The sequence below is a fragment of the Dromiciops gliroides genome, chromosome 4 (assembly GCF_019393635.1).
Source record: "Dromiciops gliroides isolate mDroGli1 chromosome 4, mDroGli1.pri, whole genome shotgun sequence".
Classification (NCBI taxonomy): domain Eukaryota; kingdom Metazoa; phylum Chordata; class Mammalia; order Microbiotheria; family Microbiotheriidae; genus Dromiciops; species Dromiciops gliroides.
The window spans coordinates 350,840,569-350,855,644 of record NC_057864.1 but is presented as its reverse complement, the minus strand read 5'-3'; the positions used below and the strand labels follow the sequence as shown (position 1 = coordinate 350,855,644).

At 37.4% G+C, this 15,076-nt stretch overlaps 1 protein-coding gene across 1 annotated transcript; it reads right to left on the bottom strand.

Annotated features, from left to right (window-relative positions):
* Positions 1-3,720: 3,720 nt before the first annotated feature.
* Positions 3,721-14,311, bottom strand: LOC122755115 (ubiquitin-60S ribosomal protein L40-like). Its single transcript, XM_044003476.1, is given in 5 exon segments — positions 3,721-4,045; positions 4,047-4,248; positions 5,648-5,708; positions 13,869-14,004; positions 14,208-14,311. Coding segments are annotated over 5 exon segments (720 nt in total). The 3' UTR covers positions 3,721-3,828.
* Between the last annotated feature and the right edge of the window lie 765 nt (positions 14,312-15,076).

Sequence of the window (15,076 nt, the reverse complement as noted above, 5' to 3'; positions counted from 1 at the left end):
GACACAACTATACTAATTTCATCCAGAAATATGGCCAATTTAAATCAATGACCATCATGAGGAAGGTTTAAAGATTGGACTCACAAGAAAATAATTGACTGACTGGCCATGTGCAAACACATAGCAGCAGAGGGTAATGATGATTTAGAAGCACGGTGGAAGATTGAGTAAAATTGCCTTACAAAACAATGAGAAGCAGGGGAGGGAAAAACCAGTTTAAAGAAAGTGGGGACAGGGTGAAGCTAGGTGGAGCAGTGGATAAAGCACCAGCCCTGGATTCAGGAGGACCTGAGTTCAAATCCGACCTCAGACACTTGACACTTACTAGCTGTGTAACCCTGGGCAAGTCACTTAACCCTCATTGCCCCGCAAAAAAAAAAAAAAAAAAGAAAGTTTGGTTAGAGATTTAACTAAGCAAATTTGTCATAAGGGCATTTAAGTATGAAACCAGAAGCAAGAAACAGTTGAAAGATGGAAGACATCTGCAAAAGATTTGATAATAAATTCTTTTCATGATCCAGGACAGTGGACCTTCCACGTTTGGATTCTAACATGGTAATCCCAGATGTATTTAGCAAGGAAGTAGAAAGAACGCTTAAGAAAACCAAGATAGGAAAATCATATAGACTGAAATAAGTATTCATTTGATGGGCATATACTTTGTTTTCAGTTCTTTGCTACCACAAAAAGTGCTGCTATAAATATCTTGATGTATACGGAGCCTTTCTTTTTATCAGTAACCTCTTTGGGGGTATATCTAGCAATGGAATCTTCCAGGCAAAGGATATGGCCTTTTTAGCAATTTTATTTGCATAATTCAGCATTGTTTTCTAGAGTAGTATCAATTGTAAGCTTCAGCAGCAATGTATTAGAGTGCTTATCTTTCTACAACATCTATAAAAATGGCTATCCTCTTTTGTCATCTTTGCCAATTTGCTGGGTATGAGGTTTTCATCAGGGTTGTTTTAATTTTCATTTCTCCTTTTTACTAGTGATTTAGGGATTTCTTTTGCATGTTTGTTAATCATTTGCAATTCTTCTGAGAACTGTTCATATCCTTTGACTATTCACTATAGGGTAATGGCTTTTGGCAGCTAGGTGGTGCAGTGCATAGTAATTTTGCCAAGAAAACCTCAACTGGGGTCACAAAGATTCAGACAGACTTGAACAATAACAATAGATTTTGATTTTATATAGTTCTATTCATTGTCCATTATGTCTTGGATAGATATCATAGATATTTATCATAGATATTTGTTACAAAGGTTTTTTCCTAATTGGCCATTATCCTTCTTGCCAAAATGTGTCAGTTTTGTTTAAGCAAAAGCTTTGCATTTTCGTGTAACTAGAATTATCTCTTTATTTTAAAAATTTGCCTCTATCCATTTGGTTATGAATTCTTCCCCTACCCATAAAAACTTCTCTTCTGATTTATTTTTGGTGGTACAAACTTTAATATTCAAATCATATATCTATTTTGAATTTATTGTGTAATTTGGTGCTAGATGCTAGACTAAACCTAATTTCTTCCATACTGCTTTTTAATTTTCTCCAGAGTTTCTAATCAAATAGGAAATTCCTTCTTAGGAATTTAATTTTTTTTAAACACTGGATTATTGAGTTCAGTTATTTCTGATTCTTACTTGTCTAGTCTGTTCCATTGATCTACTTTTCTAATTTTTAACCAGTAGATGTAGTTTTCATGATTGCTGCTTTCTAATACAGTTTGAGTTCTGGAAATGCTATTCTCCCGTCATTTCTACCTTTCTTTCTTAAAAATTTTTTTTTCATTTCTACATTTTTTCCATTATCTTCTTTGGTATTCTGGATCTTTTGCCCCATGAAATGAATTTTGTTATTGTGATTTACTAACTCTTTATAACAGCTATTTGGTAGTTTGATTGGTATAGCATTAATTCTGTAAATAAAATTTGGTGGTATTGCCATTTTTATTATATTACTAAGGACTGGCCATGAGAACTGAATATTCCTTTACTTATTCGAGCTCTTGATTTCTTTTAGGTTTATCTTGCAATTGTATGTATATAAGTATTGGGTGAGTTTTGGTAGATTGACTCCAAAATACTTTATATAGTTTTGTAGTTTTTTGGATGAAGCTTTCTTTCCTATTATTGCATCCTGAATTTTATTATTATATGTCAGTATTATTGATTTTTGCATGTTTATTTTCTAGTCTGAAACTTTCCTAAAGTTATTAATTATCTTAGTAATTTTAGGGGTATTTTCCAAAGATTTTCTGAGCAAACCATTGTCATTAGCAAATAGGGATAGTTTTAAATTTTCTTTATTTATCTTTATGATTTTAATTTCTTTTTTGTATTATTGTGATTCCTAGGATTTCTAGATTATGTCAAAATATAACAGGGAAAGGGAGTGCATCTGGTTTTAGAGAGATGATTTTTTTGTCATATTAAAAAGATACTGTTGGGGCAGCTAGGTGGCGCAGTGGATAAAGCACCGGCCCTGGATTCAGGAGTACCTGAGCTCAAATCCGGCCTCAGACACTTGACACTTACTAGCTGTGTGACCCTGGGCAAGTCACTTAACCCCCATTGCCCCGCAAAAAAAAAAAAAAAAGATACTCTTATGTCTATACTTTTTAAGGGTTTTAGCATAAATGACTTGTATTTCATCACATTTTTTTTCTTCTATTGAGATAATCATGTAATTTGGGATTATTTTGTTTTAAATATTAATTTTTTATTGTTTTCCTAATGCTGAATTACCCTTGCATTTTTGGTATAAATCTAATAGTTATATTGATGATTTGGAGAATATAAACTATTGTAGTCTTTTTGCTAGGATTTTGTTTTTTGAATTGATATTCATTAATGATATTGTCAATAGTGATATTCATTAATGATATTGTCCATAATTTTTCTTTTAACCTTTGTTTTATCCTTCCATGATTCAGGTATTAGGATTATATTTGTTTCATAAAAAGAATTTAATAGGATGCTTTACCTCCCTCAATTTTTGAGAATAATTTGTGTAGTATATGTATTCATTGTTCCATGAAAATTTGGTAAAATTCTACTGTAAATGCCTCAGGACTGGATATTTTTATTTTTGGTTGTTCCTGGACAGTTCAATTTCCTTTTCTTAGATTGGATTATTTAAGATACCTCTTTTGGTGTTTTATAAGTTTGGACATTTTATATTTTTGAAGTTTTTTGAAGTTATTAAAGTTTTTGAAGGTATTCCTTCAGTCTTTTGGGGAGGTATGTTCTGAGTTTTGTCTACATACAAATACGTGCATAATGTGTTTTGCTATGATTTTCAATTTGTTCATTTTCTCTTTTGTTTATTTGACTCCCCCCTTCTTTTTGATCAGATTGGCTAAAAAGTTTATTAATTTTGTTAGTCTTCTCAAAGAACCATCATTTCTACAGTCTTTTTGATTTCCAATGTATCCATTTCTCTTTTATTTTTCGAAATGTCCTATTTTGTGTTTATTTTGGCTTTTAAATTAAAAATGTATAATCAGTTCATCAATGCTCTCTTTTCTATTTTGTTAATGTATATTTTAAATGATGTGTTCTTACTTCTTTAGCTGCATACCAGAAAGTTATGTTGTCTCATCATTATAATTTTCTTTTACATAATTATCAATTGTTTCTGTTATTTTTTCTTTGACCCACTAACTATTTAAGATTTAATTGTTTTTTTCCCTGCTTCTCAACCAAAAGGGGATTTTATTGATATCACAGCCCCATTAAAACCAGGAACAAGGCCTTGTTACAGCATACTACTAAAGAGCACTTCAGTCAGGGGAGCCAAACCAGAATCGGGTCCTGAGGCTGGTCTTTATTTGACCTTCTTCTTGGGGCGCAGATTGTTGGTGTGGCCACAATTCTTCTTAAGGCAATTTACAGCACAGGGGTGCAGGAGAACATAACGCTTGTGGCAAATCATTTTGTCACAGTTATACTTCTGAGCCAGGTGACAAAGAGAAGGCTCGATGATGCCCCCCTGCAGACGCAACACCAAGTGCAGAGTGGACTCTTTCTGGATGTTGTAGTCAGAGAGTTTGGCCATCTTCTAGCTGTTTTCCAGCAACACTCAGATGTTGTTGATCTGGTGGGATATTTTTGTTGTCCTGGATTTTGGCTTTGACATTCTCAATAGTATCACTGGGTTCAACCTCAAGAGTGATGGTCTTGCTGGTCAGGGTCTTCACGAAGATCTGCACCTGTGCAATGCTGTGCCCGCCACTTGACCACCTTGCTGAAGAGAAAGAGCAGATTGAATTATTAAGTCTCCATTTGGGTCTATGTCTTTTGATTGTGCTCCCTGAATTGATTACTCTTCTTATTGCATTATGGTCTTTAAAATTTATATCTATCATTTTTGCCTTTTTACATTTATTAGCAATATCTCTGAGCCCTAATACATGATCAATTTTTTCAAAAAGTGCCATGGTGTTGAGAAATACCATTAGAAAATGCATTCATGATGTAATTTCATGAGGTATCAGTTCAATCTACATGTCTTTTGCCTCCCTATTCCTCTTTCCTGAGCAGTGACTTCCCATGTATTTCTCCTTGTCCTCACTTTTTCACACTTTTGAATTGAAATAGCCAAGTATCACTGTATATTTTGACTTGTATTGGAAAAGTGTTACTAATTATCTACTAGTTCATCCACAGCAACAAATATTCATTGATAAGATATAATGATTTAGGGGCAGCTAGGTGGTGCAGTGGATAGAGCAACGGCCCTGGAGTCAGGAGTACCTGAGTTCAAATCCAGCCTCAGACACTTAACACTTACTAGCTGTGTGACCCTGGGCAAGTCACTTAACCCCCAATTGCCTCACTAAAACAAACAAACAAACAAAAAGATACAATGATTTGGGGCAGCTAGGTGGCGCAGTGGATAGAGCACTGGCCCTGGAGTCAGGAGTACCTGAGTTCAAATCTGGCCTCAGACACTTAACACTTACTAGCTGTGTGACCTTGGGCAAGTCACTTAACCCCAATTGCCTCACCCCACACAAAAAAAATACAATGATTTAAATGGTAGCCTCTTTGCAAATATTCGAATTTGTCTCATGGTGTCAAAATATAGTATGAAGTTGTTTCTTGTTGCCTGTAGGTATATGTTAAAACACCTTCTGTCAACTCTTTTATTTGCCTTTTATAAACCATTCTTTTATTTAGCTACTTTTTTTCTTTTGGTTTTGTTTATAGCAAGAATGTCAAGATTGATATGATTCAGTTCTTCCAACAGTATGTCCACTTGTTGGTCATTGGACAAGGATCTCAGATTTGGGGTACCAACAGTCAAATCAAAGTTTATTGGTGGTCTGACAACTGTGAGATTCTTAGTACTCATTATTTCCCTTCCCTAGACTCTGTCACCAGTGCTGCAGAAACAGAAGGCGGCCTTAACAGGACAGAGGACTATTAAAATTTATTTCATTGGTTGCTATGACTGACAAAATCTCAACAACAGGTGGCCAGCCTTCTGTTGATAAGCCTCTCCATAAGTAGCTGGATTGTTTATCAGAAAACAGATTTGGTTTATTACTGCTGCCATACTCAGAGCCTTTCCTACATGGTAGGACCCTCCAGAAGTCATGCTTCACCTCTCACAACCTTTTTAAAGTTCATTTTTAAAATACCAATTTTTTCTTGCAAGTTATAGAGCATTGTAGTCTCTGAAGAACTGAAATTGAAAGTCACCTAAAAAGCAATAACAAAGAGACTGATGGGTGTGAGCAGACTGCAGCACATTATAAATAAGGAATTATGCAGAGGGTATCATTCAATCAATAAAAATGTATTAAATATTTACTATGTGCCCGATACTCTGCTAAGTGCTGGGTATACAAAAAGGTGGCAAAAGACAGAAAAATTTGTGAATGAAAAAAAAGATAGACTGAACATAGAACAGGAACATGGGGCTGAAATGAGGGATGACAGATGGATAGCCCATGTGCTCCACTGATATTCTTATGATGTCAAGAGAAAGTAAGAAAGACCCTTATGTTTCTGGGCAGAACCCCTGTGATAAACTCACAGGAAAACTCAGACAAGGGTTCCATAATATCAGCTGGCAAGGATGGGTTCCAGTATATATCACTAGAATATGTACATCAACTAGGTTACAGATCAGTTGGTGAATTATTAATTTTATTGAGAAGCAGTGGGGCATAGTGGATGGATAGCTAGCATCAGAGCTAAGAAGACCTGAGTTCCAGTCCTGCTCTGATCTGTATTGGCTGGGCCTCCCTGGAGAAATCACTTGATTTCTTAGTGTTTTTAGAGCAAAAGTTACAGAGAAGGTTCACTGGTGGAGAGTTTGATCACTGGGTCATTCCCCATATCATTGAACTCATAGGCTAAATAACTATCCTAATGCTTAATATTATTGATAGTGTGAGTACAGGTCCAGCCTTGGAGTCTGGAAGGCTGGAGTTCAAGTCATATTTCTGACACATCCAAAGCACTGTGACCAAGGACGAGTCACATAACCTCCCAAATGCTCTTGATCTCTTTAAAATGTAAGTTAAAAAAATGTAAGTTAAAAAAATGTAAGTTAAAGAGAGGTGCTGATTTGTGTCACTGTACCAGAAATTTCCTACCATGATGAAATCACTGATCAGGAACAAAAAAAGTAATTGCAGATATTATTTGTCATTTAAATAGTTTTCAGTTTGTCTGATTCTTCTTTCCCAGAATTTGCTGAATAAATAGATGTTATTTACCGACAAATTGCCACAAAATATCCAAACCCAGCCTCTCCTTCCATGTTACAAGGCAAATTCTATCTTTTTTCTTTTTTGGCTTGTTTGTTTTTTTGCAGGGCAACGAGGGTTAAGTGACTTGCCCAGGGTCACACAGCTAGTAAGTGTCAAGTGTTTGAGGCTGGATTTGAACTCAGGTCCTCCTGAATCCATGGCTGGTGCTTTATCTACTGTGCCACCTAGCTACCCCTGTCAAAATCTATCTTTGATTACTATTATAGAGGTTTACTTTGAAAGGGTGGTTCAAAGAGTCATTATTGACAAAGTATGAAGAAATGGTTGTCAAAGAACAGAGGGTGGGAGATTTCAACTATGTAACTGGAATGGAATCAGCTTTTTAAATATTGTGATATGGTTGCTGTGGTGCCCTTTGATCCAGATGTTTTTAATAACATGTGCCAATCTCCTAACAGTTCTTCCTGATGTGTTCACATTTCTGTTCTAGGTGAGCCAAATCCTGCACAATGGGGATCCATTGTAAACCCACTTCCAAGGGGTCCTTACATCCTTTATAGGCCAAGCAGAAAGCTATACCATAGCTCTTACTGCTTGGACAGATTTCAATTTGCAAAGATTGTGCTATGTTTGCTCCTTAAATCCTTTGCTTTGCATGCTATTTTATACTTAGGGAGATCATAGACAGGAAGGTCTATGTGTAAGAGTATTTATTTTCAATTCAGTTTATTTCAACCAACATTTTTTATGCACCTATTGCAGAGGACTGAAGCAATTACTGTAAAAGATATAGAGGTAGAGCTTATGATTTTGTAAAAGTGATAAAACATGTTATTCCAGTATAATAGAGGGTGAGAAGTGACCCTCCATTATTGCCCCTGGAACAATAGTCAGGTGGTACAAGGTATAGTGGGAAGTAGTACTGAGTTTAGGAATTAGGAGATTTTGGAGGGGGGCAGTGAGGGTTAAGTGACTTTCCCAGGGTCACACAGCTAGTAAGTATCAAATGTCTGAGGCCGAATTTGAACTCAGGGTCCTCCTGAATCCAGAGCTGGTGTTTTATCCACTGTGCCACCTAGCTGCCCTGAGATTTGAATTTTAATCTCAGATCTTTCACTGAATAGCAGATCTTGGAAAGTCATGTCCCCTTTCAGGGACTCAGTTTCCTCATCAATAAAATGAATAGATAAAGCTGAGAAATGAGATATAAGATGATTTAGGTGGCAGAGATCAATAGGAGGGAGAACTGCTAAGAAAGTGAAAATGGAGTCAAGAGAATCATACGGAGTCTGCAGAGATATTAATGCCCACCTACTACTCCTTTTATTTAGAGTTTTGAGTTCCAAATTCTATCCCTCCTTCCCCTCCCTCCTCCCTGAGGTGGTAAGCAATCAGATATAGGTTATACATGTGCAATTATGTAAAACATTACCATATTAGTCATTTTGTATAAGAATACTTGAATAAAAGAAAAAAATGAAAGAAAGTGAAAAATAGCTTCAGTCTATGTTCAGTCAACATCAGTCCTTTCTTTGGAGGTGCATAATATACTTCAGTTTTAGTCCTTTGGAATTGTCTTGGATCATTGTATTGCTGAGAACAATGAAATTATTCATAGTTCTGCATCAAACAATATTGCTGTCTCTATGCACAACATTCTCTTGGTTCTACTCACTTCACCATACATCATCTCATACGAGTCTTTCCATGCCTTTCTGAAATTGTCCTTCTTGTCATTTCTTTTGCACAATAATAATCCATCACAATTGTATACCATAGCTTGTTTAGTCATTCCCTAATTGATGAGCATTCCTTTGACTTCCAATTCTTAACCACCACAAAAAGAGCTACTATAAATATTTTTGTACAAATAGGTCTTTTTCACTTTTTGTGGATGTCTTTGGGATATAAACCTAGTAGTCGTATTGCTGGGTCAAAGGGTATGCACAGTTTTATAACCTTTTGGGCATGGTTCCAAATTGTTCTCTAGAATGGTTGGATCCATTCACAACTCCACCAACAGTGGGTTAGCATCCGTTTTTCCACATCCTCTCCAACATCTGATATTTTCCTTTTTTTGCTATATTTGTCACTCTAATACCACTTGCTACTACTGACAAAAGATTTCTCTTCAATTTTGCAGTGTAAGGCTTTTGACTGGTGAGGTGGCAGTCCCTTTTGGTCCTAAGAAGCAATGGTTATATCTCAGCTGGGGTTCCTGCTCTCAGAAGCTCTACTCACTGGCTTTTTTGCTGGGATGCAACATTATTTAGACATCAAAACTGCATTTCCTGGCAGATTGTGGGACTCCTGTATTCATCTGATGAGTGAGTCATTACACCCCTTTTTTGTTCCTTAGCTTATAACCTTTTCCTGGAAAAAAGGACTTGTACTCAGGAGTGCACTGAAGCTAGGATGGGAAAAGCTGATTGTTCCATTTTCAGTATTAGCATTTACATCCCAGAAATGAGCAAACACTAAATATCAGGGCTTGATGTACTGTTTTATTGATTGTCTAGACTTTTTCCAGAGCTCTATTTCAAGAAATCATAAATAAAACTACATGGGACAAAATTTCATTTATGATTTCTTAAAATAGAGCTCTGGAAAACCAGGCTTTGATAAAGCCCATTGGGATTCAAATGGAGCTTACTTGACCTTGCCTTAAACCCTTTGGCTCTCACTGATTGGCCTATAATAGGTCTTGGCCTAAGCCTCATTTGGCCATTGTTTGGGTTTTGATGGCTCAGAGTGATTGTAAATAGCAATGTTCTGGCCTGAAACCCTAAAGGTCTTCCCCTCTTAGTTTGATTTAAAAAAAAAAAGTCATACCAGGCCCTACTTCTTGCCTTATTTCTTACCCAGTGTTAGATCACTGAATGGGTGTTGCCTCAGACAAACAGACCTGGGAAAGACTGTAGCTTAAAAAGGCCAAGATCTTTCACTGCATCTGGGGTCTTCTCAAATCGTCTTGACCTATATCTTGCCACTTGACCCAGATGGCCCTGAAAAATAGAGAGTGAGATTGATAACTTTGCAGTGTTGCCTTACTTAAATCCAGTTCACTTACAAGTCAAGACATTATTCTCGTGATGTCATTGGTCCTCTTCAAGAATGAAAGAAAACTAGTCTAGACTTTAGAAAGTGATGGTGAGAATGTTAAAATTGTAGCTTAAATTTAAGTGTGTCTGGGTTAAGAAAAAGATTTTTTTGAGAGCTGGTTGTAAAGCATGTATTAACACATCACAACCCATACCCATCCTGGATTAGAGACATAGGAGGAAGAAACTGGGAAGTGCGAGTTGAATGCTTGTTGCTTTGTTTTTTGCTTTTTTGCTTGTTGCTTTTTAATGTCTTGCTCTTGAGTTTGTAGACTATTTTAAAGTAAATATTCCTTTGCCTTAATATTATGTCATGTGTTTAATTTAAGAGGTCCAGTGGGAAATGAGCAGTGGTTTCAAATAGTGGACCCAGCGAGTTTTGAGTAACCTGAAGGTAACATTAGGGTGTGTCATAAATAATTGATAAAACAAAAAAAAATTGATAAAACAAATAACATAATAGATGCTTGAAGCAGTAAGGTATAGTGGGAAATGACTTTGAACTAGGACTTATGAGACCAGGGTTCTAGGCCCAATTCTTTTATAGAATATAAATGTAATTTTTGGGAAAGTCATGTCACATCTCTGGGCCTTGATTTCCTCATCAGTAAAGTGAATGGCCTGGGTTAGATGAGTTCTAAGTTTTCTTCTACCTCTAAAGTTTAATATCTCTGTTCTACTTACTTCTGTTTGTCTAAATAGTTGATGTGTAGGTAAAGTACAAGGGGAATGAGTGGGAAATCTCTTCTGATTGAGGGAATCAAGGAAGACTTCAGGGAGGAGATATACCTTAGGCTGGACCTTACATAAGGGTAGGATTTTGGAGAGTAGAGAGAGCAAAGTGTTCAGAGCTGAGAACGTACAGTGAGTATTTAGGGGATTATAAGTAGCCCAAGTCAGCTGGATCATAGGAAACATGGAAGGGAGCTGTAAGAAGGAAGCCTGGAAGAATAGGGTGGAGCCAGGTCATGGAGGATCTTGAATTATTCGGTTAAAGAGTCATTTATCCTGGCCAGTTGTTGTTTACTCAATTAGTTATGTCTGACTATTGGTGATTTGGGATTTTCTTGGCAGAGATAATGGAAAACTGAAGCAAACAAGATTAAGTGACTTGCCCAGGGTCACACAACTATTAAGTGTCTGAGGCTATATTTGAACTTGGGTCCTCTTAACTCCAGGTCTGGCACTTTATCCACCATGGTACCTAGCTGCCTTGCCTCACCTTCTTTGTCCAGAACTGTACCCAAAACAATGTTCTGGTCTTAAGCAAAGAACAGACCTGTGGCTAGACAGAAACAAAAGGAAACTAATAGTGACTGATATTTATGTGGCCCTTTAAGTTTTCCATAGAGTTTTATATATATTATTCCATTTGATCCTCATAACTCTTTTAAATGGCTTAGTACAATGGAAAGAATACTAGATCTGGAGTCAGAGTTTTTTGGACACTCTCTCCCTCTCCCTCTTCCTCATCCTCTCCTTCTCCTTTTCTCTCTCCCTCCCTCTTATTAGAATTACAGTACTTGGGTTTGTTACGGCACAATTGACACAGAAAACACTCAGACAAGTACTTGAGGTGGAGAGAGAGAGAGTTTATTACTCATGGGCCCAAAGTGGGTTTTCAAGCCTCCAACAATGGGCCCTGAGTCTTGTAGCCCACCTGGTTATATACAAAAAAGTAGGCATGGTATAATGGCAAGTTTATCAAACAAAGATGAGGTCAGTTATTCACTGAACAAAGGATGCATAGTGGTACCTAGTAGTTAAGGGAGGCCTGTTCTTGCAGCTGGGGTACCTCAAGACCAGAGCCTATCTGATACAAAGTTAGAAGGCAGAGATTATGGGTCTGCAGCTGTAGCTGGAACACAGTAAGGCCAGGGTCTGTTTGAGACAGACAAGGTCAGAGGCTATGTGTGATTTTCCACATCAGGTTCATATCATTCCTCTGATGTTTACTCTCTGTATGACTTTGGACAAGTCACTTTACCTCAATGCTCCTTAGTTTCCATGTTTGTAAAGTGAGGGAGTTAGACTAATTGGTTTCTGAGATCTCTTTCGGTTCTTTATCTAGGATCCTAGGTAGCAACTATTATGAATTTCTGTTTCATAGATAAGTCAATCAACAAACACTTATGAAGTGCCTACTATGTGCTAGGCACTGTGCTAAGTGCTGGCATGATGATACCAAAACTTTTCAGTTAAGTAATTCACCCACAGCAAGTATCTGAAATAGTTTAAAAAGTAGGTCTTCCTGACCATTCCTACTCCTCCCTGTCCAGGTCGAACTTTTATTCACCATACTGTGAAGTCTCTCAGAAGAGTATCTTTCTAGTCAAAAATTCTATTTCAGTGCTCACGAAGTGTTGAGGTCTTCCAAGAATATGACATCTTTCTCTTGACAAACCTATCTATGAAAAAGTCCGAGATAATTCAAAATGGAATGAGTGGTATTCTCATGTGGGGTCATCTCATTGGTGAGTTCATGCCTTTGACAAATGAAAGCAAAATGAAAAAGACTCTGGGAACTGTGATATCCAACTCACTGAGCTGGGCTGTCCTCCCTTCCTGACAATTTTCCTTTTAATTAAAACATAGGCTGGTAGGCAGAATCTTGGGGAACATTGAGAGTCACCCAACCATTTGTGTGCATATGTGACCTATTTAGTTTCTTAAAATTCTAGTTAATGCCAGAAACTACATTAGAGAATTCAAACAAAAGCTCACAGGGAGCCCCATAATGAGACTGTTTTGATTATTCTGGTGATTAGCCTGTTTCCTTTCTCTTTAGTCATTTCATTTAGAAAAAGTAGTCATTTTAAGAGCAGGCAGATTTTTTGGATTATTTTGCTACTTTACTGTGAAATTGGCAAGTGGCCAGCCAGCTGTGAAACTGTGATTATCACTATTACTTAACATGTATCAACCCATAGAGGGTGCCGATTCCAGGCACAAGCTGTAGCAAAGACGTTTCACCGTCTTCTTTGGGTGAGAGAATCAGGAAGAGCAAAAGACCAGGGTGTCTTAGGATCTAGATTTAGAGCTGTAAGGGACCCCCAGAGTCATCTGGTCCATCTTGCTCATTTAAAGGTGAGGGAAAAGGCCTAGAGAGGTCTCCCATACATCTATGTCGGAGGAGGCAATGTAATCTCCATCTGGCATCCACCACCTTCCATTTGATGAAAAGTCAAGGGAGTAGAGAATAGCAGGCTGGAAAAATGACAAGTCCAGCAGGATTCTGAGCCACTGCCATGGATTGTCAGCTGTGTCTCACCAGGGAAATTCAACTCTCTCCTGCACAGGGGCTCTTTCTTTTACGTGTGTGTATATTGTTATTCAGTCATTTTGGTTGTGTCTAACTCTTTGTGACTGCATTTCAGGTTTCCTTGGAAGATACTGGAGTGGTTTGCCATTTCCTTCTCTAGCTCATTTGACAGATGAGGAAACTGAGGCAAACAGGGTTAAGTGACTTGTCTGAGTTTGGATTTGAACTCAGGTCTTCCCAATTCCAGGCCCAGTGCTCTATGTACTGTGCCATCCAGCTGCCCAAGTGTGCATATATTAATTAATTAATTTTCCGGGCAGGATTTCTAAACTCATGGGTCAAATAATTTCAAAAGTACTATATTATTTGGACCCTGAAGCATCTCTTACTTGCTCAATTTTGTTTTATTTATTCATGCATTTTAAAAAGTATTTGTTAAGTATCTACTATGAAAAACATTTTATTGGGCATTAGAAGAGATAACAAGAGTAAAGAAGGCACCTCCTTTTAAAGCTGAGCTCATTTAAAACTGAACAGATGTAATTGTTATGGAATAGAACATACACTTCCTCACGGCAAGAATTGTTTCATTTTGACTTTGTATTCTCAACAGTCTGGTGTTTAATAAATGCTTTCTGACTGATTAATATATACATAAAATCATAGATTAAAACTGGAGCAGACCTCAAAGGTTATTTAACCCAATCCCCTCTTTTTACAGATGGAAAAAGTCTCAAATTGGTTAAGTATTCACCATACTCACTAAAATTTACCTGACCTTTGTTGTCTGTCCTCCACTGGCCAGAGCTCCATCCCTTTGATCATTCTGATTTCCCTTTTCTAGGAGGACATTGGATCTTGATCTTATAGACCAAGAGCTGGGAGGAACATTGGAGACCAGCTGGTCCAGTATGCTGATTTTACAAATGAGAAAGTAGAGGCCTAGAGAGACTTGCTCAAGGTCACCCAAGTTGTGAGAGAGGTGGGCTTTGGACTCAGGTCCTTACTCCAAAGAGAATACTCTTTTCTTTTATTCTGCTCAAACCATCCGGAATGCCGAGGGGAAAAATTTCACTCTCACAATGAAACAGACATTCTGGCAATGGTCCCCACTCACCCGGATGGTCTCTGATCCTTCTTTACAGAATGCCCATGTTTGTGCTGTATTTTGCTGGACTCATCAGTGAAATATTGTGGTGCTTTCATGCCATAGGATGCCATCTGCCACTTGGTTGGTTGGCAGAGTGGTGATTGTAGAATATTACACCTCATCTGATTAGACTATTCTTACCATATACATGGGAATGAACAGTTTTTCAAAAAATTTATTTTAGCAACAAACATTTATTTTATTTTTTCCAGTTACATGTAAGGGTAGTTTTCAACATTCATTTTCACAAAATTTAGAGTTCCAAATTTTTTTTCCCTCCCTCCCCCTCCCCCTCTTTCCTCCCCCCTCCACAAGATTGCAACCAGGTTATATATGTACAATCCACAAGTGTTCTTTTTATCAGTTCTTTCTATAGGGGTGCACAGTAAGCTTCCTCATTAGTTTCTTGGGATTGTCTTGGATCATTGCATTGCTGAGAGTAGTTAAGTCATTCACAATTGCTCATTGAACAATACTGCTGTCACTCCACACAATGTCCTCCCAGCTCTGCTCACTTCACTATACATCAGTTCATGAGTCTTTCCAGGTTTTTCTGGGATCATCCTGTTTGTCATTTCCTCTAGCACAAGACCATTCCACCACAATCATATAGCATAGCACAGCTTCTTCCATCCTTCCTCAATTGATGGACATTCCCTTGATTCTCAATTCTTAGCCTCCACCAAGAGTTGCTATAAATATTTTTTGTACAATTTTCCCCCCTTTTCTCTTTTTCATGATTACTATTGTTAACTGTTTCCCTTCCATCCTATTCCCTTCCCCATGATATTTATTCTATTATCCCTCTTCTTTCATCCTATCACTCTTCAAAAGGG